This window comes from Ornithorhynchus anatinus, chromosome 3 (assembly GCF_004115215.2).
Source record: "Ornithorhynchus anatinus isolate Pmale09 chromosome 3, mOrnAna1.pri.v4, whole genome shotgun sequence".
NCBI classification, from domain to species: Eukaryota; Metazoa; Chordata; class Mammalia; order Monotremata; family Ornithorhynchidae; genus Ornithorhynchus; species Ornithorhynchus anatinus.
The window spans coordinates 32,248,835-32,275,367 of record NC_041730.1 but is presented as its reverse complement, the minus strand read 5'-3'; the positions used below and the strand labels follow the sequence as shown (position 1 = coordinate 32,275,367).

General features: G+C 43.8%; 1 protein-coding gene across 2 annotated transcripts; it reads left to right on the top strand.

Moving 5' to 3' along the window:
* The first annotated feature begins 17,699 nt into the window (after window positions 1-17,699).
* On the top strand, window positions 17,700-24,519 carry FADD (Fas associated via death domain). Of its 2 annotated transcripts, none has more exons than XM_007658631.3 (3): window positions 17,700-17,746; window positions 18,102-18,406; window positions 23,923-24,519. In XM_007658631.3, exons 2-3 carry the CDS (start codon window positions 18,112-18,114, stop codon window positions 24,198-24,200), a joined length of 573 nt encoding a protein of 190 aa, XP_007656821.1. In that variant the 5' UTR covers window positions 17,700-17,746; window positions 18,102-18,111; the 3' UTR covers window positions 24,201-24,519. The 2 variants fall into 2 exon arrangements, with proteins under 2 accessions (XP_007656821.1, XP_001507113.1); XM_001507063.5 differs by lacking the exon at window positions 17,700-17,746 and adding an exon at window positions 17,768-17,955.
* The last annotated feature ends 2,014 nt before the right edge of the window (window positions 24,520-26,533 follow it).

The following is a 26,533-nucleotide window of genomic DNA, read 5'->3' as shown; positions in this document are numbered from 1 at the left end:
TTCCTTAATTCTGCTCCCTTGGTCTAGCCAAAATACAGAAGGAAATGTACATTATGACAGAACTAAATGTACCAAAAGCCAACCATCAAAACTGTATCGACAAGTTAATAAAGTGGGCACAGAGAGAAAAATTGACAAAGTACAAGAAGTTGAAAGGGTGAAAGGGAGAGTAGGAGATTAAGACTGACATTTAAAGATCAGGCAGAAAGGATCAGAGAGCAGAGGGAAGTCAATGAAAAGATGAAAGAAAGAATGGAAAAGGTCAATCAAGGCCCCTGGGCACAGAGAAGCCCCGGGGGGAAAGGAGGAAGAGGTTGAACTCTTCAGTATAATTATTGTCTTGTAGGAAGTTGTGGTGAGGTATGCCATTTCAAGCCCCAGTGGAATTTCTCCCGAGTCTTCTGTAATGGTTCATCTGAAAGACTGTCAACTCACTTAAACTGACCCTTGCCCGTGACCAGAGGCAAGGATCCCAAGGAATATGACTCGGGGTTGTTGGTTGTTTCATGTGAGTCAAGAACTTGTAAACCTCAACAGGGACCAGTTCCAGCAGCTACAGATTGAAGGAATGTATTAGGTGCTATCCATTTCAAACGGGTTTCTAAGGAAAGTGCCACTCTTACCTTAAGCAGTTTGCTCATAATTTCAAAGGATACCTACACAAACACATAGGCCCCTTTCCCTAACACTCATAAGGCAAACACTCAGTAACCAATGGCAGCACCAAAAAATAGTGCGGAGTTGATAGAGAGTAGACCTCTCTCAATATTTCCCTATAAAAACCTCAGACAAAAAGGGCCTACCAAACAGAGACCACACATCTTAACACATCTTAACAGGTCGGTCACTCCACAAGACATGGGCACATCATGACCCAGCACTTTGGGATAAACCTCAGAACAGCTTGAGTGGCTACCGGTGATCAGGACCTGACCCTTCTCCTTCCCCATAGAGAGATTTCCAACTGTACAGATCTCCTTTTTCTCCACCCAACAGGGCTAGCGATTGATTCAGAAGTGACTCAGGGAGCAGCAAGTCACCAGCTGAATCATCAGCACCACCACTTCCTGCAACGTCTGTTTTTCTTGGAGCCTCTCCCGGGAGCCCTCGGGCCAGGTCTGCTCCTAATTAGCTCGTGAGAGTGATGAGATCCTAGCCCGCGGCAGAATGGCTGCCGGTGCCTCCACCTATATCTGCACTGTAGATAAAGGCTTGGTTTCCAAGATGGAAAATCAAAAACTGTGCTCAGCTTCAATCTGAGGGAGTTGACTCTTGCTGGCAGATCTTCTTCAGAATACAGGATTTCTGAACTCCAGGAAGCAGGTTGTGTCATCCTGTCCCATATATGGGCAGCCTGGAATGAGTCCAGTTTTCAAGACTTTCTTTTAAAGCCTGTCCAAGCAATGTGCAGGACAGCCCATTCTTTCTGGGAGCTGACCACACCTTTTTTCCTGATTAAGGGAGGTTCTGGCACTCCTTCCAGGTGAGAGGGAGGCCAGATAGACACACAGACGTGAGTTTAATTTGAGCAGGTCATCGATGGCTTTAAAAAAACAATCTTCACTCTGGAATTTGCCAATTCATTTTTCACATCTAAGCACATGCAAACACACACACATACATGCACATCTAACTTTGTAGTTAATGTTGGGAAGTTCCCACAGGAAGCACTAAGAGCTACTTCTACTTAGAGAGTATGAATTGCATTTCTCTCATTCTTTTATGAAAATGAGACTGGCTGCATGATTGAATATTGAGCTCTGTGGTCTCCCATAGGTGACAGGGCTAGATTTCTCCTGGTCTTGGTGAACTGTGAAAACGAAGATGGCAGCCAGAGAAATGGCTGCTCATGACTGAAACTCTTGTTGCTCTCATCAGATTACCTGGAAAACTCTGACATCTTCTCTGTACATGTGAGTTTCCTGTCTTATTCCTGATGGGATTTCAAATTATCAGCTCCTGTTCCAATCCTGTTAGTGCTTAGGCATGGGGAGAAGAGGCCGAATACACCTGCTATGGCTGGCACTGGACTCAGGGATTCAAATCTTTCCTAGATGATCCTAAATAGTCCTCATGGTGCCAGCTGTACTTCAGTATAATCTGAATTTGAGTGTGTGTGAGAAAGAGAGAGTGTGTGTGTTTCTAATGAAAATGGCTAAGAGAAACTGATAAAAAGTGATTTCTCCCAATTCAGCCCCCCCGCCTCCCTCCTGCCTGGAACTACCTCCTCCTACATCTGACAGACCAGTAATCTGCCCATCTTCAAATCCAGACTGAAATCATATCACTTCTAAGAAGCCTTCCCTGACTAAACTCTCACCTCTACCCTGACCTCCCCACCTCATTTTCCTTCCCTTCTGCCTCACCAGTGCACCCAGTCCCACCCCAAAGCACTTAAGGACTTGCCCCCACCCCACAACACTTAAGTACATATCGTTATACTCAATTGCTTCCCTTATGATAATTTATTTTAATGTCTGCCTCCCCCATTAGACTGTAAAATCTCTAAAATCAGGGATCATGACTTCCAACTGTAATGTATTCTCTCACGAGCCAGTAGAGTACTCTGTACAAAGTAAGTGTTCAATAAATAACATTAATGAATTGATTTGTGCCCAATAACTCTTCCCAATCTCTCTAGAGATGTTCATTTTCAAAAATGATCCTTCTAAAAATGAAATCCTATCCGTGCCTGAGAATGCATGATTGACATTCTATTCCACATTGTGTGTTTGTGTGTGTGTACTTTGTTCTAATGATGTGTTTGACCCATATGGGGTCTGCCTCTGTTTTTAAGACTGCCTATTGTTCTCCGTTCTTCATGAAATCTTCATAGCAAAGAGCAGTCACCTTCCAGATTGCTGCATATCAGATTGATTTATTTAATGTGGTGGACTCCCAACAGTCCATTGTTCTATCATACTGTTTGAGGCTGTGGGTCACTAGCAATCAGTGGCAATTATTGAATCCTTATTGCCTGCAATAATAATAATAATAATTGTAATGTTTGTAAAATGCTTACTAGGTGCCAGGTATTGTACTAAGCCCGCGGGTGGATACAAGCAAATCACTTGGACACAGTCCCTGTCCAATGTGGGGTTCACAGTCTCAATCCCCACTTTAAAGATGAGGTAACTGAAGCATAGAGAAGTGATTTGCAGAGCACTGTAGTAAAATGCAACAAAGTATCTAGACCCAAGAGCTTATGTCTCTAATGAGTTTATTTTGCCCTCTCTGCTCATATAAGCCATCTTTCAGCTCACCATTCAGCAGTTGTTTGAGTATACTAATGTTATCCATTCTTCCTCCAGCAGAGCTGTGTGGCTGTGAGCATTCCTTCAATGCCGGTGAGCTGACTTCCTTTCCAGACCTCATTGTTGGAGGTCCTTATCCTGTTATTTGATGTTGAGTAGGGTTTGTCCATGACACTGATGTAACTGCTCTACAGCATAATTATCAGCATACAGCAGTATCTGTCATCAGGACTTCTGAAGAGCTGGGAGAGTTTTCCTGTGAATTGAAAGTATATTTGAAAGCCAGTTTTCAGATGTTTCATTGTACTGGCAACCTTGGGTAGTTTGAGAAGAGGACCAACCCCACTACCCTGTTTTACATCAGGGATGATGGGGAAAGGTCAGCTAGGACTCCAACCCTAACTCAATCATCACGCCCCCCGCCCCCCGTGATGTACGAAAGGATCTTGTTAGGGATCTCAAGGGAGCCAAATGTACTATTCTATTAATCAATCGATCAATGGCATTTATTGAGTGTTTACTGTATAGTGGACACTGTACTAAATGCTTGGGAGAGTAATAATAATAACTGTGGTATTTGTTAAGCACTATGTGTCAAGCACTGTACTAAGCACTAGGGGAGATTCTAGATAATCAGACCTCAATGGCTCTCTCAGTCTAAGTAGGAGGGAGAACAGATATTGAATCCCCATTATGCAGATGAGGGAACTGAGGCACAGAGAAGTTAAGTGATTTGCCCAAGTGACCTTGGCTTGACTTGTCACACGGAAGACAAGTGGCAGAGTCAGGATTAGAGGCCAGGCCCTCTGTCTCCCAGGCCTATGTATGCCCTGTTCACTAGATCATGCTGCTTCTCAAGACAACAGAATAGAATTGATAGACATGCTCCCTGCCCAATCTACAGGAGAAGACAGGCATTAAATTGCATTACAGATATATATATAAGTGCTGTGGGGCTGAGGGTGAAGAGAATATCAAATGGTGAAAGGGTACAGGTCCAAGTGGGCTTTGGAGTCAGAGGTCATGAGTTTGAATCCCAGCTCTGCCACTTGTCAGCTGTGTGACTGTGGGCAAGACACTTTACTTCTCTGTGCCTCAGCTACCTCATCTGTAAAATGGGGATTAAGACTGTGAGCCCCACGTGGGACAACCTGATTCCCCTGTGTCTACCCCAGTGCTTAGAACAGTGCTCGGCACATAGTAAGCGCTTAACAAATACCAACATTATTATTATTATTAAGTGCATAAGAGTAAGGGAAATGAGGGATTAGTTGAGAAAGAGATGTAATGGAGGGTGTCAAGAGCTGTTCTACAGTTCTCCAGAAAGGGTCTAGAGGTCTCGGTGTGAGCCTCTGAGTGACGAATTGTCTTGTAGATAATGCTGCAATCCAGTCAGTTGCTGAGGGCAGACCTGAATGATGTAACGCCTTCAAGAAGGGAGTTCCTCTCGTTGAGTGAAAGCTTTGCTTTCCCTTACCTCTTAGACTGTCAGATTCCTGAGAGAAAAAGATTGCTTCTTGTATGAGTGTGATTTGATGAACTGTACTTGGCACATAAGTATAATAAGTAGCATTCTTAAAACAACATGGCCTAATGCTCCGTCACTTGTCTTCTGTGTGAACTTGGGCAAGTCAAATAACTTCTCCATGACTTAACTCCCTCTGCAAAATGGAAATTTAATACCTGTTCTTCCTTCTACTTAGTCTGTGAGCCCCACATAGGACCTTATTATCTTGTATCTACCCTAATGCTTAGTACAGTGCTTGACACGTAGTAAGCGCCTAACCAATACCACAAATACCACAAATATTATCATCATCATTAGTACTAATTAAAAAGAGCAGGGGTACTGAGGGCTCACACACCTGCTTGTATATCCATTAATCTGAATCTGTTGACAATATTTCTCAAGATCTTCACCTCAGGACATCCTCATAGACATCCATTAGCACGATTCCTCTCCACACAAAAGATGTGAACCTATCAGTTCTGCCCACCGAAGGACCTGAAGTCACTTTGACTGCTTTATTTTTTAACCATCTCCCATCATGACTGCCCTCCCACCGGACACCCTCACAACATCCTTGCCCAGAGGTTGTGGAGATGAGATTGGGTCGGGTAGGACCCTACAAAGTTTCCACCACTCTCCTGTCCCCATCCTACTGCTCCATGGGTTTAAGGGGGGCGGTCCCAGTGTGGGAGCTGCAAGAGAGCCACAGTGATGGAAGTAACAGCAGTGGCCTCAGTGGGTTAGGGGTAGGAAAAAAGCAGCCCAGGTCATTTTCTGCTTCTGAGTGTCGTGGGAGGTGAGCATTCAGGGGAGCCAGTTTCAGGGCGACAGGCAGCTGCAAGAAGGGAAATTTGAAAGGGCTGTGGGGAAGGCAAGGGTTGGGTTAAGTAAAGAAAAATAAACAAAGAGACTGAGGTGGGTAACAGGTCATATAGAATTCCACCCAGAGTGGATACAAGAAGACTAGCCTCTCCAGATCTCTGCTGGAAAGATTCTCACATGAGATTTTGCTGGATCCTTCTGGAAAGCTGTGGGCTCCCTCTGTAGGATTTCTTCAGAAAACGCTCCACAAAGCTTTAACCCGTTCCCTCTGAGGCCACTAGGACAGAGCGGCCCCTGAAATTGAAGATGGTTTTATGAGTGGGGTTTGGGGGATGGTTTTTTTTGGTCCAGCTGAGTGGAATTGGTGTGGGAAAGGGGACAAGTGGCTATCTGCCCTCCCCCTATTGAAATCTGAGCTTTTGTCACTTCCTCCAGAAGAGGAATGGTGGGCTCCAATCTGCTGCTCTGTGAGCTTTAAAATTATGTCATAGTTTATTTAGGTTGTTTTTTAAGCACTGTGAAGGAAGTGACTTTACCTGCTGAGAGCTGTGGAGAGCAACTGTTGCTTTCACTCGAAAGGTGCCCCAGGAGGCTTCTTAATGACGGCTGTCTTGGTGTGAGCAGGGAATGTGTCTACCAACTGTCATATTGTTATATTGCACTTTTCCCAAGTACACTACTCTCCATATAGTTAGCACTCAATAAATATGATTGATTGATCGAAATGCGGAAGCAATACAAAACCCACAATTAAATTGATAATAAAAAAGAACTAATCAAACTAGATATATAGCTACAGGCCTCTGTCAATAAGAGCCCACTTCCTGGAATAAGAGCAGAAAGGAGATAAGGGGAGGCAGCCCTATGAAGCGTAAGGAGTTTTGGCCCACAGAACAAAGAAAAGGGGTAAAAGGAGAATTCAGATCAGGTTGCGTGCCTCAGAGCCAAATATTCTTCACTTCCCAAAGTCATTCTGAGCTTGAGAGGATTGGGAAAAGTGCAATTCAGAAATCGATGCTGAAAAAAGCAAAAAGTTTAAAGCTAAAAATTGGGTAGTAGGCAAGCAACCCTTAAAACTGGCCCTTTTCCACTACCACCACAGAATCCAAGCCGAGGTCAAAAACACATGAGGCAGCAGCAACCGTGACTCAAACGGCAATAAATGAAAAGACGTGGACCTGGTCAAGATCCCAACACAGAGAGGGAGAAACAGCCTGGAGCCTTTGGATTTCCAGCAGTTTTTCTGGTTTGCTGAAACCATGCTTCGATGCTACATAGATGTCAAACAAGAACTGGTCAAAACAAGTTTCGTATCATGTCATCACTTGATTTCCTAGGCTGAAATCCATGTTCCACCATCATAAGTGGCAGACCTTTCCAGTGATTCTTTGGGCTAACTAATTATACCCTAGATCCTTATCGGGGCTTAATTGGTGGCAGGGCCTGGGCTTGACCCTTGTGAGCAGAGAAACTGTCCTAGATCCCCAGCCCCTTTGGGTGAAGACCTCGCACCTCTACCCAGCACTGACTTTACTCCATGGTTCATGGGGGCAGCTACTTTGGGGGAACACTGGCTTGGCTGGAGTCGCCTTAGCCCCAGCTCCTGGAGCAAAGTTCAGTAGTAGTTGCCTAAGGAAACCATCACCTATCCTTGCTTGCCTCACTTGGCCCAGGAAGTAGAGGAGCTGTAGCTTCTCATCAAATGCTGCCCTTTAGAGAATGAGCTCGCTGTGGGCCGAAATATGTCTGTTTGTTGTTATAATGTACTCTCCCAAGTGCTTAGTACGGTGCTTTGAACACAGTAAGCACTCAATAAATATTATTGAATGAATTGTTCCCCTCCATAGGTTACTACAACAGCACTGGAAGATTGGCTCGTATTTATAGCCCCGATATCTCTCCCAGTACAAATTAAGCTCTGCCCTGTAATAATTCTTTTCCAATTGGCAAGACTCATAGCAAGGTACGGGGAGAAAGAACTTAGAACATTTCATCCATATGCTAAGGAAGGATGAGCCCAGTATAAGTCCTTACAGTAAAATTGCAAAAGTATCAACTCTCCCATGCCAGAAGAAGGCCATACAAAGGATTGTAGGAACAACACAAGGTCCCAGAAGCAATAACTAAGAAACCTAAATTCTCCCCTTCATCAGTGCTGGTCGTGTGACGAGGAGAAGCACCCTCTCTTCAGGAATATCCCTTCACCCAACCAATAAAGTAATAATAATAATGATGATGGTATTTGTTAAGCACTTACTACGTGCTAAGCACTGTTCTAAGCGCTGGGGTAAATACAAGGTAATCAGGTTGTTCCACGCAGGGCTCACAGTCTTAATCCCCATTTTGCAGATGAGGTAACTGAGGCACAGAGAAGTGAAGTGACTTGCCTAAAGCCACACAACTGACAAGTGGCAGAGTCGGGATTAGAACTCACGACTTCTGCCTCCCAAGCCCGGGCTCTTTCTGCTAAGCCATGCTGCTGGGTCAGGGTTGTTCCTGGGCAGCCTAGATCTGGAATAGATCAGTCACAGCAGGGCCATTGATTTCAGGGTTGATTCAGACTAGGAGAAGGAAAAGCTGTGGTTAAGGAACAGAATGACTTCTTGGTGCAGGTAGAGATACACTGAAACTGGGACCACAGGCCCAGCCAGTCCTTGAAGGGTGCAACCATTGACCTCTATCTATCTTCACCCAGTCCCTCCTCTAGCTTCTCCCAGTCCTTTCTCTAGCTTCTCTCTGTCCTCTCCTCTGCTACTCAGGGAAGAAGTTTTGCTCACATTCTAAATGAACCTAAAGCTATATGTGACACCAACCCCTCCAAATTGGAATTGTTTCACCCAAACTGGGACGTCTGGAAAGCAGCATGACCAAGTGGATAGAGCATGAGCCTGGAAGTCAGGAAGACTTGGGTTCTAATCCCGCTCTGCCACCTGTCTGTTGCGTGACCTTGGGCAAGTCATTTCACTTCTCTGTGCCTGTTACCTCATCTGTAAAAGAGGGATTAAGACTGTGAACTCCATGTGGCACAGGGATGTATCTTACCTGATTGGCTTGTATCTACCCCAGTGTTTAGAACAGTGCTTGACACATAGCACATAACAAATACCATAGTCACGACTATGATTATTATTACATCTGGTCACTCATTCAATAGTATTTATTGAGCGCTTACTATGTGCAGAGCACTTTACTAAGGGCTTGGAATGAACAAGTCGGCAACAGATAGAGACAGTCCCTGCTGTTTGACGGGCTTACAGTCTAATCGGGGGAGACAGACAGACGAGAACAATGGCAATAAATAGAGTCAAGGGGAAGAACATCTTGTAAAAACAATGGCAACTAAATAGAATCAAAGCAATGTACAATTCATTAACAAAATAAATAGGGTAATGGAAATATATACAGTTGAGTGGACGAGTTCAGTGCTGTGGGGATGGGAAGGGAGAGGTGGAGGAGTAGAGGGAAAGGGGGAAAAAAGGGTTTAGCTGCGGAGAGGTAAAGGGGGGGTGGTAGAGGGAGTAGAGGGAGAAGAGGAGCTCAGTCTGGGAAGGCCTCTTGGAGGAGGTGAGTTTTAAGTAGGGTTTTGAAGAGGGGAAGAGAATCAGTTTGGCGGAGGTGAGGAGGGAGGGCTTTCCAGGACCGCGGGAGGACGTGGCCCAGGGGTCGACGGTGGGATAGCGAGACCGAGGGACGGCGAGGAGGTGGGCGGCGGAGGAGCGGAGCATGCGGGGTGGGCGGTAGAAAGAGAGAAGGGAGGAGAGGTAGGAAGGGGCAAGGTGATGTAGAGCCTTGAAGCCTAGAGTGAGGAGTTTTTGTTTGGAGCGGAGGTTGATAGGCAACCACTGGAGTTGTTTAAGAAGGGGAGTGACATGCCCAGATCGTTTCTGCAGGAAGATGAGCCGGGCAGCGGAGTGAAGAATAGACTGGAGCGGGGCGAGAGAGGAGGAAGGGAGGTCAGAGAGAAGGCTGACACAGTAGTCTAGCCGGGATATAACAAGAGCCCGTAGCAGTAAGATAGCCATTTGGGTGGAGAGGAAAGGGCGGATCTTGGCGATATTGTAAAGGTGAAACCGGCAGGTCTTGGTAACGGATAGGATGTGTGGTGTGAACGAGAGAGACGAGTCAAGGATGACACTGAGATTGCGGGCCTGAGAGACGGGAAGGATGGTCGTGCCATTCACGGTGATAGGGAAGTCTGGGAGAGGACCGGGTTTGGGAGGGAAGATGAGGAGCTCAGTCTTGCTCATGTTGAGTTTTAGGTGGCGGGCTGACATCCAGGTGGAGACGTCCTGGAGGCAGGAGGACATCATCTTACAAGGACTCCTCTGGGTGTTGATCTCAGCAATACAGCCTGTCAGCTTCAAGGCGCTCATCCAACTCACTCCATCTTATATATCTGGTCTCTTCACCCACTAATCCTTGACTTGTTGTCTCTCTTCTTGAGCTAACCTTCCAGTTATCAAGAGCTAAGCTTGTTCTTGTATCCCACTTGATTCCTTTGCTCAAACCATTCCCCCAGCCTGTACCTTCTTCCGGTTCCCAAATCTGGCAAATCACAGCAATCTCCATACACAGTGTCCTCCTAAAATCTTGCCTCCTCTAATAAGCCTTGCCTAATTAGTTGCAGCACCCCAGACCATATAAATCCACCAGCAATCTCCAGCACTTCTAAAATCCTTTATATCTATGCTGAGCACTTCTGTGTATATGTTATTCAATTGCACATTCAATTATTTACTCTAATTACTCTCTTTGTAAATATTTTTCTTTCTGCATCATCCATCTGATTGATTCGATTCATTGATTGGAGTGAAATTTCACTGAGGGCAGGGAATATTTTTTTTCACTCTTTTGTACTTCCCAAAGACATAGTACGTGGGTGTTCAATAAAGACTATTAAGGCTACTAAAAGAAGCCACAATAAAAACTATTAAGGCTACTAAAAGAAGCCACATTGAAAAGTTCCTTCCAGAGATTTGTTAGCTAACCAGTTCCCTCTACAGGCATATAGGCATACAGACATTCAACCTAACTCATTCCTTGTAGCAAGAATCACTGTGTCATGGGGTACATTTTCCCAAAGGTTTCATGGTATCAGATAGATTCCACTTCAGAACCTCTGGTAAAAACTAATCTTTAGTTTGAAGCCGACAGGCTGTATTGCTGAGATCAATACCCAGAGGAGTCATAAGATGGCCAGACATAATAATCATAATAGTCATGACTATGATATTTGTTAAGTGCTTACTAAGTGTCAAGCACTGTTTTAAACACTGGGGTAGATACAAGCCAATCAGGTAAGATACAGTCCCTGTCCCAGATTTTAATAAAAATTGCTTAATTTTAATTAGATTGTCAAAGTATAACTTCACAATATCTAATAAATAAGAAGTTGCAATATAAATTTGAGAAAGTACAGAAGTGGATATTTGTTCCCTGACAAAGTAGTGTTTTTCCAACTTCAGCAAAAGATCAGTCCAACTTGGATTGAACAGCAGCCTTCTTTTGATAAAGTACCTATATAACAGGCAAACTCCTATGAAACACTTCTGCACATCTTTGAACTCTTCTCTCTTATAGGATCATCTTCTACAAACATTTTTATAAGTTCATCCACTCCCTTGAAAATTAATGAAAAAATGTTTTACCCTTTAACTGATGTGTGAAAAACCATAGCTACTTTTTCATTTGTTGCAGTATTTTGCATGATCTATTGGATTTTTGAAGTTTGATGAGATTCTAGTTGGACAGTGATTCCTCTGAATAAGATGCAATCAACTTGCAAGGCTTCACCTCATCCATTTCTAAAGTGCCCTCCAGGTTCAATGACTTCTGTAATTATCTTTTGTGGAGTCTTAGCTATACTTTGAAAATCTGGCAGAAACCTGAGGGAAGAACTTCCTCCAGAATCCATTCCCTGCTGGTTGCTAAATCTCAGCTCAAGTAAGAAGAAGCCAGGGAGAGACTTACTTATCTGTAGTGGTTGGTCAGAACAAAGGGAGCTTGGTCTTTTACATGGGGCAAGAAAGCAAACAATACAAGTTGTGTCCCTGGGGTAGTTATATCATGGGGTGGTTGTAACCTGTGGTAAGGTTTTAAACAGAAACTTTAGAAGCAACATGGCTTGTGGAAAGAGTACAGGCCTGGGAGTTGGAGGATCTGGGTTCTAATCCTGATACCAAACGTTGCCCTGAGGCCTTGGGCTTCTCTGTGCCTCAGTTCTCCTGTTCTCCCTCCTACTTAGACTGTGAGCCTCATGAGGGACAGGGACTGTGTCCAACCTAATTAACTTGTTTCTACCCTAGCTTTTAGAACTCCGTTTGTCACGTAGTAAGCTCTCAACAAATACTATAAAAAATACGGACGCTATCCTTCGATTGTACATATCATGAAGTGGCAGTTACCTGGGTTACACCTGTAATGCATCCAAGCCTTCTCCAATTCAAGTAGGTCAAACTGGACTACCACTTTTCCTTCTGAAATAACATTCCATAATTTCATGTACTTGTTGTTGCCAACCAAATCCTGTTGTCAGAAGTAGACCGTTCAGAGTGGCCTGAATATTCTGCCTTTTCTTTGTTGTCTCAGGGCAAACAGCTGTGATCCCCAATATTTCACCTCACACTGCTTCCTCTCTGTTTCCTTTGCCTTCCTTTTTCCCCCAAGGAACACTTGTCTGTCTTCCTCTCTAAACTGTAAGCTCCTTATGAGTAAGGAATATGTCTATCAATTCTATTGTACTGTACTCTCCCAAGCATCTAGGACAGTGCTTTGAACAAAATAAGTACTCAATAAGTACCACTGGGAAAAAAAGGCTTGCACAGATATACATATTCTCCTGGAATAATATTTGGCCTAACAGGTTTGTGTAGCTTTATATGATTGCTTGCTTCTGATTGACTGAATCTAGTGTTTCATATGCCTTGCCTTTGGTGATGTTCCTGGAGATAGAAGACTCTTTTCATTTTTTAAAAAATAGTATTTGTTAAGCATTTACATTGTGCCAGGCACTCTACTAAGTCCTGGGATAGATACAAGCTAATCAGGTTGGTCACAGCCCCTGCCCCACATAGGCCTCATAGTCATAATCCCTATTTTACATATGAGGTAACTGAGGCACAGAGATGTTTAATGACTTTCCCAAGGTCACACCGCAGACAAGTGGTGGAGCAGAGATTATAACCCAGGTCCTCTGACTCCTTGGCCCATGCTCCTTCTACTAAGCCATGCTGCTTCTAAAGAGAGTTCTTTAAGCATGAAGGGTTACAATGTAATTCCCTCATGTCTTCAAAAATGATTTAACATGTTCTGACCTCACACAGTAACATTGGTACAGTAAAAACTGGCAGAGTCTAGCTTGGCATCTTTAGCATTTCATTTTTCTCTTGGCTCATTACCGACCAAATGCAGTTGGCAAGATACAGGCTTCACTTGATGGGCTATTTTGGGATCTGTGATTGACATTCCGGCATTAACCTGGCCTGGCGAGACAGCTGTAACAACTTCCAATGACAGCGTCACTCTGGATTCTATTAATTGGGGGTGGGGAACGGGAATAAAGCTTACAGCAATTTCTCCCTTAAGCAGGCTGTGATCTTCATACTCAGGCATTCAAGGCACCCTGCAAAATTCTAGAGAGATTGCAGGGAGCTGGAAGGAGATTGCTTTAAACTCTGAGCAAGGGGCATCCCCCTAGGCTTTTCCCAAAGATGGCAGGAACTTCTGGAGACGGGCCCTTGGAGGGAGAGCCATCTGGACAAGGGTCTCTGCTCTAAGCTAGTGTGCAGAGGCTGAGCCAATTCACTAAGGACACGGCACATTCTCTGGCAGATATAAAAAGTTGAGAAGAAGTTGTGGGGATTTGCAGTGGGGCTGTAGGGAAAGGGAGAAAAATAAAATGACCAAGTGAAATGGAGACAAAGGTTAGAGCCAGCAGGGTGTCATATTGGCCCTGGGGCATTGACGTCTCTCTGCTGTTCACTGTGGCTTCATCCCAAGCTGGGGATCTGGTCAGAAAACGGCACTCTTCTGAGATCGGGGTGATCCCATGTCACCCCTGCAATTGATCGATCAATCCATCGTATTTATTAGGTGCTTACCGTGTGCGGTGCACTAAGCGATTCAGATAGTACGGTATAACAGAGTTAGGAGACATGTCCCCTGCCCACAGTGTGCTTAAAGTCTAGATGGGGATGCAAACATTAACATAAATACATTTTGTACATGTAGATAAGTACTTTGGAGTTGAAGGGGGGTGAATTAAGGGTGGATTTCCAAGTGCAAAGGTGACGCAGAAGGGAGTGTAAGAAGAGGAAATGATGGCTTAGTCGGGGAAGGCCTCTTGGAGGAGACGTGCTTTCGATAAGGCTTAGAAAGTGAGGAAAGTGATTATATATCAGATATGAAGAGGGAGGGTGTTCCAGTTCAGGGCCGGTACATGGCCAAGAGATCAGTGGTGAGTTAGACAAGACCTGAGTTTCTATTTGATGCTTTTTTTGCCAAAACACCTTTTGGCAGTTATTGTAATTTGCTCCCCACAACTCCCCTGCAAGGCAGGGTTCAGGTACTTTACAGAATTTTACAGAAATAAAATAGTTTACAGTATTTTACAGAAGAGGAAACTGAGGCATGGGAAGTTTAAACAGATTGCCCAAGACCACATAGTAGACAGGTGGCAAAGCCAAGACTAGAACCCAGAACCTCTGACTTCCAGGGCTACAGCTCTCCCACTCTGCTTCACTGTCTCCTCCTGAAATCTCCAGCCTGGCGTAGGTCTTCATGTTGGCTCCCCTCCTTCCCAAGATCGAAGGCAGCCCTGTCCCCATGAGCCTCATTAGCTAGACTCCAGTATTTTGCAAGGAAGCAGGTGTGGAGAGCTGGCCCTGCCCTGGGCACAAGGGAGAGACTAGGCCACCATGGTCTCCTCAACCAGCATGGGCTTCTGCTGCCGTGGAACATATATTCCCCTCCCATCTCCTTTCCTCCAGGCCTGGAATTGGGCTTAGTTTTACCAATATTTTTTTAATGATGTCATTTCCTTGGTCTGATTAAGACCTACGTGGGGTTCAGCTTGATTAATTACATTACAGAACATATCACATCTATGGGTAGATGCAAAGCAGAGAGAAAGAGACAGGAACAGAGATGCAGAGACAGAGACAGAAAAAAATGGAAAGAGACAGAGGCAGACAGACAGAGATAGAGAGGGAGTAGGCAGTGGCAGGTAGCACCACTGGGCAGGAACAGCCACATGGCCGAGCCTGGCGGAAGCAGAGGGCAGGCTTCTGGATGCCCTGGACCCTTGTGAATGCCATTGTCTCCTTCCCCAAAGATATCATTCCCTTCTCTTCCTACCAATCTCATCTGCCTGCTCCCTGTGACTTCACTTTCCTGGAATGTGCCTGTTTTATTGTTATATTGCACTCTCATTCATTCATTCATTTATTCAATCGTATTTATTGAGCGCTTACTATGTGCAGAACACTGTACTAAGCACTTGGAATATACAATTTGGCAACAGATAGAGACAATCCCAGCCCAATGATGGGCTTACAGACTAATCGGGGGAGACAGATGGACAAAAACAAGACAACATAATCATGATATATAGAATCAAGGGGTTGTACACCTCATTAACAAAATAAATAGAGTAATAAAAATATATACAAATGAGCACAGTACTGAGGGGAGGGGATGAGGAGCGGAGGGAAAAGTGGGCTTAGCTGAGGGGAGGAAAAGGGGGAAGGGAAAGGGAACAGAGGGCGGAGGGGGAGCAGAGAGGGAGCAGAGGGAGCAGAGGGAGCAGAGGGAAAAGGGAAAGCTCAGTCTGGGAAGGCCTCTTGGAGGAGGTGAGCTTTCAGTAGGGTTTTGAAGTGAGGAAGAAAGTTAGTTTGGCGGAGGTGAGGAGGGAGGGCATTTCAGGACAGCGGTAGGACGTGGGCCAGAGGTCGATGGCGGGATAAGCTTGAACGGGAGATGGTGAGAAGGTGAGCGGTAGAGGAGCGGAGTCTGCAGGGTGGGCAGTAGAAAGAGAGAAGGGAGGACAGATAGGAGGGGGCAAGGTGATGGAGAGCCTTGAAGCCCAGAATGAGAAGGTTTTGTTTCGTGCGGAGGTTGATGGGCAACCACTGGAGGTTTTTAAGGAAGGGAGTGACATGCCCAGAGCGTTTCTGCAGGAAGATGATCCAGGCAGCGGAATGAAGAATAGACTGGAGTAGGGGGAGACAGGAGGAAGGGAGGTCAGAGAGAAGGCTGACACAGTAATCCAGCCAGGATATTATGAGAGCTTGTACCAGTACGATAGCCATTTGGATGGAGAGGAAGGAGCGGATCTTGGCAATATTGTAAAGGTGATGGATTGGTGACAGATATTGTAAAGGTGGCAGGCATTGGTGACGGATTGGATGTGTGGGATGAATGAGAGAGCGGAGTCAAGGATGACACCAAGGTTGCGGGCTTGAGAGACGGGAAGAATGGTCGCACCATCCACAGTGAGAGGAAAATCGGGAAGAGGACAGGGTTTGGGAGGGAAGATAGGGAGCTCAGTTTTGGACAAGTTGAGTTTTAGGTGGTGGGCAGACATCCAGGTGGAGACGTCCTGGAGGCAGGAGGAGATATGAGCCTGAAGGGAGGGGAAGAGAACAGGGGAGGAGGCTCTCCCAAGTACTTAGTAGAGTGCTCTGCACACAGTAAGCACTCAATAAATATGATTGACTGACTGACCTTCCCATTGTCCCATCTGCCCATCCCAGCCCCCAAATCATCTCATCCCAGGACGGGCTGCTCTATCTGTGGATATGCTGATTGTCCCCGGCAGCGGAGCCTGCTTCAATCAATCGTATTAATTGAGCACTTACTATGTGCAGAGCACTGTACTAAGCACTTTGGAGAGTACAAATGAACATATTTAGCAGACACATTCTCTGCTCATAGCAAGCTTACAATATAGAGGGATTTTTAAAAATATCACTCCCTAGTACAGCACCAATAATAAGAGAGATTGAACTCGTGGAGCTCTGTGGAGAGATTTTTGCAAAGTCCAAAGCCTAAAACCCTAAGCTACAAGGACTGACAGTGAGGATATTCAAAGACCTAACCAGCATTCACCAGCTAGGGCTGCCCTCCCCAAAATATTTGCTCTACTCCTCATCACTGATACAAGTAGAGGGTATTTGCTGCTGAAGAGTCGACTTCAGCGCAAGAAATATGAGGGGAAAATGGGAGGCTGTAAGCTTGGTATGGGCAGAGAACGTGTCAGCTAATTCTGTTGTACTATACTCTCCCAAGCATTTAGTACAGTGCTCTGCACATAGTAAGTGCTCAATAAATATGATTGATTGATTGACTAAACCTGGTTGGGCGTTTTCAATCTTATTTCCCTGTAATGCAATGGAGGTTAGAGCCTCTCCCAAAAATGACATATTGAAAAACTAAACTGAAAGAGAAGAGACAATAGAAATCTGAGAAAGAGTGGAGTCATCCATACCCACAGTGCAACAGACAAAGTTCTGTCTGCAAACACAGAATATTAAGTGAAGCAGGATTGCTTCAACAACAAATCAGGCTTGGGTTGTGCCAGCCCTCTAATGCTGACTGATCTTCAAAGTCGGGGAACGAGCATCGGGAGGCAAATGGATTATACAAAGTTTTGGGAACACTGGGTGTTAGTAATAAAAGGATCAAGGTGGAGAGCGGCAATAAACTGAAATGCCTTAAGAGTCATCAACATTAAAGATGAAGAGGACCTCTTGGTTTAGTCTGTTCGCCCTGCCAATGCAAAGACAAAACAAAACAAAACATCAACTGAATCACTCGAAATAATCTTAAAGCTCAAATGCCAAACAACGCTATCTGGTTTACACTTATTTTTATTTTTTTTTTTTTTGGAAGGGAGGGAAGACAGAGAGATAGAGATGTCCCCTCTCTTTTTTGACTGTTTGCAAATGTGCAGGAAGAATCTTAGTTGCAGGCCCGATACTTGTAGTGTAGTGCCATCTACTGACAATTGGACTCTCCCTAACTAAAAAGTTAAAGACTGGGGTAGGGTAATTTCCGGTTACAGGAATAGATTTTTTTTTCAGTGGGAGGGGCATTTATCTGACCCAGAAGTTGTTCTTCCTGATGCAAGTTGTCTGCAAGGTCACCCAAATAGTACCAGGAAGTAAGTAATCCTTTCTCCGAACCTGAACCTATTTTCATTTAATTTCCCAAAGAAAGTGTGCTGTTTGTTTGGAACCATTGGCATTGAACTGTGAAGAAAGTTGTCATAAAATAAGGTTCTTATGAAGGCAGAGATTAGAAACAATGTGAAACTGAAAGTGCTCTTCAGCGGAGTTGCTGTTTTGTGCAAGTGCTAACTCCACATGGAAGGTGCCAATTAATAATCCTTTTTGCTTTTGAAAAAAGTTTAAATTTTATTTCAAAAACATAGAGCCCTGGTTATCTAGGTCTAAATTGCTTAAAAACATTTCTTTATTTTCATTCAACTCTAAATATATTTGTTTATTCTCTTGAAGGACTGTCATTATGGATCCATTTTTATGCTTATTGCACAAATTCTCCATGAATTTAAGGGAAAGTGAAATTGCTAGCATCAAGTTTTTGAGCAGACAAAAAGTTGGAAAAAGAAAACTAGAAGAGGTCCAAAATGGAATCGATCTTTTCACCATTCTGATAGATCAAAATGACATCTCCAGAAGCAACGTTAACTTCCTTAGGGAGATGTTCCAATCACTTAAAAGAGAAGATCTGTTGGCCGATTTGGACAAGTTTGAAAAATATGGATCTGCTACCGAAGATCTACTAGACCCAAGGGAAAGAGGTATGAACACCCTTCCACGTTTGATGTGTCAGAACAGTGTGCTGGTTATTTGAATGGTTTGGAATGAGATTCGATTCAGACAGCTAAACCCAATTTCATTTGGTTGAATTGAGCTGAGAACTTGCTCCATTTTCTGTAATGATCTGAACCTCTTTTCTGATTATCCAAACTAGTAACAGATAATAAGATACCTAAGCAAGTGACATTCAGGTAGCCAGTCAGTCAAGTATTATTTATTGGGAAACAGCACAACTGGGTGGGAAGAGAATGGGCCTGGGAGCCAGAGAACCTGGGTTCTATTCTCTGCTCTGCCACTTGCCTGCTGTGTGAACTTTCTCTGTGCTTCAGTTATCTAACCTGTAAACTAGGGATTAAATCCTAATCCCCACCTATTTAGGCTGTGAGCCCCAAATGTGACAGGGACTATGTCTGGCCTCATTATCTTGTATCTAGTACAGCGGTTGGCCCATAGTAAGCACTTAAATGCCATAATTATTATGGTGCACAGAGCACTGTATTAAGAGATTGGAACAGTACATTGGAGCTAGTACAAACAATGCCTACCTAAAGGAACTGACAGTCTAGTGAAGAAGTTTACAGTCAGGATCTTTCGCTTTCGATTATAACTTTTTTATATACCAGGCATTTCTTCCATAGCGTGTGTTTTCACTATACATTTTAGAACAAACACTCTTGGGAAATTAGGGAAAATTCTTTGACAACACATGTCCATGTGGTTAGAATATTTTACAGTGGAGTAACAATTGTGCACATGCATATGGCATTAGTCTTGATGCAAGTGTAATAATATGATTTTTTCTTAAGGTGAGTTTCTTTAAAAATGTAAATTCTGCATGATTAAAAATACGAGCTCTACAAGTTTAGAAAACAGACTGCAGCATGGTGTAGTGGATAGAACATGGATCTAGGAGTCAGAAGGTCATGGGTCTAATCCTGACTCTGCCACTTTGGAGTGTGGCCTTAGGCAAGTCATTTCACTTCTCTGTGCCTAAGTAACCTCATCTGTAAAAGGAGCCTTAGGTGGGACAGGGACTGTGTCCAAACTGATTTTCTTGTACCCACCTCACCGCTTAGTGTAGTGTCTGGCACATAGTAAGTGCTTAATAAATACCATAATTATAATTATTATTATTAGAAGTACTAAAATGAACAAACAGAGAGGTCTGAGAAAGATAATCCTCAGTTTAATATGGTAAAAGTTACTATCTCATAGATGTAATATAGAGTTTAGCTTTGGTAAGGGTAAAATGAGTATACCTATTGATGTATAAGGAGGGAGAAGTGTCCATTTGAGAGTGGAAGCCCTTTTTCATGGTATTGATTAAGCACTTACTATGTGTCAGGCATTGTACTAAGCAGTGGGGTAGATCGAAGCTAATCAGATTCCACATGGATGCACAGTTTTAATCCCCATTTTGCAGATGAGGTATCTGAGGCACACAGAAGTTAAGTGGCTTGCCCAAGGTCACACAATGGACAAGTTAGAAGCAGTGTGGCTTAGTGAATCGAGCACAGACCTGGGAGGCATTAGGACCTGGATTCTAATCCCCGCTCCGCCACATGTCTGCTGTATGACATTAGGCACTCACTTGGCTTCTCTGGGCCTCAGTTACCTCATCTGTAAAATGGGGATAAGAGTGTGAGCCCCAAGTGAGACAGGAACTGTGTCCAACATGATTAACTTATATCTACCTCAACACTTAGAACAGTGCTTAGCAAATAGTAAATGCTTAGAAGTACTATTATTATTATTGTTGTGATTATTGACAGAGCTGGAATTACGTGACTCCCAGGCCCTCGCTCTATCCACTAGGCCATTCTGCTTCATCCTCAGTACTAAGTCAGAATCTTGTTTGGCAAGGACTCATTTTTTTGTTTTTAATGGTATATGTTAAATGCTTACAATGTGCTAGGCACCGTACTGTGTGCTGGGGTCTATACAAGCTTATCAACTTAGACACGATCCCAAATGGGGTTCAAAGTCAGTCTTAATACTCATTTTACAGATGAGGTAACTGAGGCCCAAAGAAGTAAAGTGACTTGCTCAGGGTCACACAGCAAAGAAGTGGTGGAGCCAGGATTAGAACCCAGGTCCTTCTGATTCCCAGGCCCATGCCCCATCTATTAGGCCATGCTGCTTCTCCGTGGATCAGAGTTGAAGCCAGTAGCTTGCTTAGCCGGGCAAAGGAAAATGGGTTTTGTGCTGAAGGTGCTGTTTTGGACCTGGCTCTTTTCCCTGACATGTCCTCCTGCCTCCCTCAAACCACCGCAAATGTACCACTAGGTGTATAGGAGTCCTACCTCTGGCCACTAGTTGCAGTAATGGAGTCAGCCTAGGAACAAGGTAACGTGTCAAGCATGACACCCTGCCCAGTCATCAGAGCCCCATTTAGCTCTAAAAATTGGCCCAGCAGCAAAAATGGCCTGGTATGCCAGTAGTTGCTAATGTTGGGGAAGAGCAGAGAGTAGTGTCCCCCTATTATCTCCAGACTCTAAACTGAGTGAGCGATTGCATTCCACCGCATAAAGCTGCCTCAACTCAGTGCACTTCAAACAGAGGAACAGTTAAGCCATAGCTATGGGAAGCAACCTGGCCTAGTGGAAAGAGGACGAGCCTGCGAGTCAAATGACCTGTATTCTAATGCTGGCTCTGCCACTTACCTGCTCTGTGACCTTGGAAAAGTCACTCAACTTCTCTGATCCTCAGGCCCCTCATCTGGAAAATGGGGGTTCAATACCTATGCTTCCATCTCCTTAAAATGTGAGTACCGTGTGGGAACTGACCATCTAGTATCTACCCCAGTGCTTAGTATAGTCCTTGGCACATAGTAAGCACTTAAAATACCATTATTATTATTATTAGCTATTCTCTGTTCACAGGAAATCTGAATGAAATGGTAAAAACTTAGTGAGGTTACCAATAAGAGGATCCTGGTAAGATCGTCATTCATTCATTCAATCATATTTATTGAGCACTTACTGTGTGCAGAGCACTGTACTAAGAGCTTGGGAAGTACAATTCAGCAACAAATAGAGACAATCTTTGCCCACAATGGGCTCACAGTAACCCCCAACTGAGACTGGGAAAAATAGACAATGAATGCAACCTATGAACTCCTAGTAAAAAGTGTGTGCTGTCAAACCCCACAGTTAAAGGCAGCATTTAAAGCAGGCAGATCCACAATATCATGGCTATCACTAGCAGTTTAACTACAGAATTTAATGGAATTTAACCAGAACCATATCTCTCTCTCTTTCTTTTTCACTCTCTTTCAGCAGTGAACGTTGGTAGTGAGCTGCATGCAGCACTTAGAACAGTGCTTAGTACATAGTAAGCCCTCAACAAATATATCATTATCATTTATTATTATCATTGTGTTATTATTTGAGTTGATGTGGTCACCACAGTGATTTTTTCAACCTCTGTTCACTGGGTACTGTGGTGTGAACTGTGAGAAGTTTGAAATCCTGCTGTTTCTTTCCTGTTTTTCATTGTCTCTGTCTTTCATCTTTTTGTTAACTGCTCCTTACTTGCCTGTCACTATCCCCAACCCCTTCCTCATTCTTAGATTGTGAGCCTTTAGGGACCAGGTACCAAGACTGGTACAGAGAAGCAGTGTGGCACAGTGGAAAGAGCACGGGCTTTGGAGTCAGAGGTCATGAGTTCAAATCCCAGCTCTGCCACTTGTCAGCTGTGTGACTGTGGGCAAGTCACTTAGCTTCTCTGTGCCCCAGTTACCTCATCTGTAAAATGGGGATTAAGACTATGAGCCCCATGTGGGACAACCTGATTCCCCTGTATCTACCTCAGCGCTTAGAACAGTGCTCTGCACATAGTAAGCGCTTAACAAATACCAACATTATTAACATTATTAAGACTGTACCTCATCTGCATATTTCTTTGCTTACTAGATTGCTTTGAACATAAAAAATGCCTAATAAAGGTGATGACTATTAGTACTAGTAATACAGAACCTAATGTGAGTATGTGGGTGTGTGTTTGTGCATGCACGCATGCTCAGGAGAGGATTTCTGAGGAGATGACATCTTCCTATTCTCTCTTCTCCCATTTTAGGTCTGTGTTTTACAGTTACCAAGATTGGCTCTCTATACAGCACATTATGTGGGCTTCAGTGAAAGTTCAAGACCTCAGTAGCAGTCTAGTCAGAAACCAGCTGAGAGGAAACAAGTTTATGGTGGGAACAATGAATGGGCTTGCAGTGTAGGGGGGAAGGTTTCCAGCAGAAAGAGGAAGGTCTCTCTCCAGGCCACATTCCTGCTTCCCTCTGCCAGGAAACTTTTGTTCCTCCTCCAATCAGCTTCTGTGCCTGCCAAACTCAAAAAAGTGTCCGATTTTGGAACTGCTGCAAGTAATCAGTTAATCAGTCACGAATCAGTCAGTCAGTCAATCAGGAGTATTTATTGAGCACTTACTGGTTTCATTGTACTGCCCACTTGGGAGAATACAGTACAAAAGAATTGGTAGGCATGTTTCCACCCACAAGGCCTTCACATTCGCTCCTGAGGGTAAGCTGCCCTGGGGAATTCCAAAGGGGTGAAACGGGCTGGGTCTTCCTACAAATTACAAGTTACCCTGCAAATAACTGCTGGTTTCACAAGTTTGGGGAGGCAGAGTTCTCTTGGCTCTCATCACATAGATTGGCCTTTAGTAGCTGCAGAATTCCAGAGCCCTACACACTCTAAATTGCCAATGCTTAAATGTGAAGTTTATTCATTACCAAATTGTCCATTTCTAGCCATGTGGATAGGACTGGCAATAAAGCTCTCCTGATGTGTCCGTTCTAGGAGAGATGAGTCTGTGGCGTTGCTACGGGTCAGACACTACTGAACAGAATAAGGCAACCACAACAACAGTTTGCGTGGGAATGATTGGTGGTGCACCTGTACACAACAGTAATAATGATTTACTTACTATGAGCCTAGTGCTGTACAGGATAATCAAATCAGACCCAATCCCTGCCCCAAATGGAGCTCACGGTGAAATGATAATAATTTGGTATTTGTTAAGTGCTTACTTGTGTGCCAAGCACCGTGATAAGATGATTAGATTGGTCTAGACTGTAAGCCCAATTTGGGCATTGTCTCTCTTTATTGCTGAATTGTACTTTCCAAGCACTTAGTACAGTGCTCTGTACACAGTAAGTGCTCAAAAAATACGTTGAATGAATGAATGTAGTTCCTATCCCCAGGGGAGAACAGGTATTGAATCCCCATTTTACAGAGGCAGAAATGAGGCACAGAGAAGTTAAGTGACTTTCCCAGATACACACAGCAGGTAAGTGGCAGAGCTGAAATTAGAGGCCAGGTCCTCTCACTCCCATGCCCAGGCTCTTTCCACTAAGCCACGTTGTTTCTCAATATTTTGAAAGTCAGTAGTTGGGGTATACAAAGATTCTTTATCCTGAAAAATTCACCTATAGAACTGCTCATTTAGCTTCCTCACTACCATTTTGTTTTTGTTTTTTTTTTTACAGAGCGACTGAGTGCAGCATTTGATATTATATGTGAGCATGTGGGAAGAGAATGGAAAAAGCTGATTCGCACACTTGGAGTTACCGACACCAAAATTGACAGCATTGTTTATGCACACCCTTATGACATGATAGAACAATTCAGGGAGTGCCTGAAAGCCTGGCAGAATATAAAGAGGAACGAAGCAAACGTTTCTGAATTGTTGAAAGCCCTTCGCAAATGTAAACTGAACCTGGTGGCCGACATTCTCAGTGACAAGCTTCAAGCAATGGAACAATAAAGTGGAGAAGAACAAATTCAGGACCAAAATCAGAAGAAAAAACTATGAATTCTGACAGCATCTCCTTACAGGTGTTATTCTGTATTATATGTTGCAGGGCCTAATTTTAGCACTTCCCTGCTATTGTTTTCTTACCCATATTCCTTGACAACTGATGGAAAGAGGCAGGATTATCAAGACATCAGTATTTTATTGCTTACAAAATGAGAAATCTTTCTATGTCCCCATTTACTCAATCAGCTGATCAATGGTGTTTATTGAGTGCTTACAGTGTGCAGAGCACTATGCTAAGCAGTTGGAGAGTACAGTACAATAGAGGTGGTAGAAACAATCTTTAAATTAAATATTATAAATTATTTATTCATTTTAATGTCTGTGTCCCCCTCTAGAATCTAAGTTCATTGTGGGCAGGGAATGTGTCTAACTCTGTTGTATTGATCTCCCCCAAGAACTTAGTTCAGTACTCTGCACATTATAAGCACTCAGTAAATATCATTGATGATGATGATCCCTACCTTCAAGGAACTGTTAGTCTAGTGGGGGAGAAAAACGTTAAAATAAATTGCAGATAGTGGAAGTAGCAGAGGATAAGGAGAAGCAGCATGACCTCATAGATCAAGCATGGACCTGGAAGTCAGAAGGGCATCGAGCATGGACCTGGAAGTCAGAAGGACCTGGGTTCTAATCCCAGCTCCACCACTTGTCTGCTTTATGACCTTGGGCAAGTCACTTAACTTCTCTGTGCCTCAGTTGCCTCATCTGTGAAATGGGGATTAAGAGTGTGAGCCCCATGTGGGACATGGACTGCGTCCAACCCACTTAACTTGTATCTACCCCAGAACGTATCAGAGTGTCAGGCACATAGTGAGCACTTAACAAATATCATGAAAAAAGATATGTAGCTGCTGTGGGGCTGGGAGTAGGGTGCTTAAGTGGTACAGACCTACGTGCTAAGGTGATGCAGAGGGAGGCCAAATTGGGTGGAGAAAGGCAATGTAACTTAGGGAAAGCTTCTTGGAGGAGGTGGGATTTTAGTAAGGGTCTGAAGAAGGCGAAAGTGATGGTTCTGTAGGATACGAAATATGAAGGAGTCCAAGCCCAAGGGCATGATGCAAGGGGACACGCTATATAAGTGAACAATGGCGGCTAAGCCAGTGAAAGATGGAATATGGACCAAGTATAGTACACTGATTACATGGCTCTGGACCACAGGGCAAAATGACTTTCCAGTGCATGAAAACTGAAAGTACCAGGGTAAGTCTTGTTTAGGCACTGACTGCTTCGTATTCTGGGACCATATCCCCATGTACATTTGTCAGCAACCAGGACAGTTGGCCTAGAAAGACCTGATCCTAAAATAAAGAATTTGGCATTTTAGACAGTATCCCTGGATTTCCTTTCCAAAGGATTCACGGAGACTTTCTGATACCTGGGACAGAAATCCAGGCAGTCAAAATGTTGAGGAATTTGCAGTCCCAGGTCTACAACAAGCCCATGAGAATGCTACCCAGCTGGAGCACACAGAAATTACTCATGTAACTCACAACCCCCATCCCTTAATTTTAAAATTTAATCCCACCCAAAAGATGTGGGAATCGGTTAGGTTTCTGCCATCTGGCCGTGTTCCACACCGGAGCTAATAGCTGGGGCCCAGCGGGATTTTCTGAATCCCAACTATTCCTTAATAGTATATACCAAATATGGACTTGGTGTCCAGAACACAAAACATACATGCTCTCCCACTTCATAGTAGAAAAGAGATGAAATAATATTTTATTCAGCTAAAGAAAGGTAGACTGTGTATTAAATAAAATCATAAACAGGAATTGAAATCGAATTTGCATACAGTAAATCTCAACAGTGCATCAGTAGGAAGACAGAGTAGCACAAAGTCAAATCCAGCCATAAAACACAAATCTCTACCTCATTCTGTACCATTTCCTGAACTAGGCCCCCAGGTTCATAAATGCTTAAGCTTACTTATCCTTCTACGGACTTTCACTGGTTTTTTTTTCTAGTATTTGTTAAGCACTTACTACAGTGCCTGGTACTGTACTAAGCACTGGGGTAGATATAAACTAATCCGATTGGACACAGTTCCTAACCCACATGGAGTTCACAGTCCAACTAGGAGGGAGTAGAATTTAATCCCCATTTTACAGATGAGGTAACTGAAGCACAAAGAAGGGACTTGCCCAATGTCACACAAGAGACAAGTGCAGAAGCTGAGACTAGCAGCCAGGTCTTCTGACTCTGAGGCTTATACTAGTTCCACTAGGTCATGCTACTTTGCTGCTTTCCATGATAACTACGATTCTTTCTATGAAACAGTT

Excerpts from the sequence above, each read along its gene's own strand:
- FADD (XM_007658631.3), top strand. The coding sequence starts at position 18,112 with ATGGATCCATTTTTATGCTTATTGCACAAATTCTCCATGAATTTAAGG. Across the intron at positions 18,407-23,922 it reads ACTAGACCCAAGGGAAAGAG|AGCGACTGAGTGCAGCATTT; the intron begins GTATGAACACCC and ends TTTTTTTTACAG.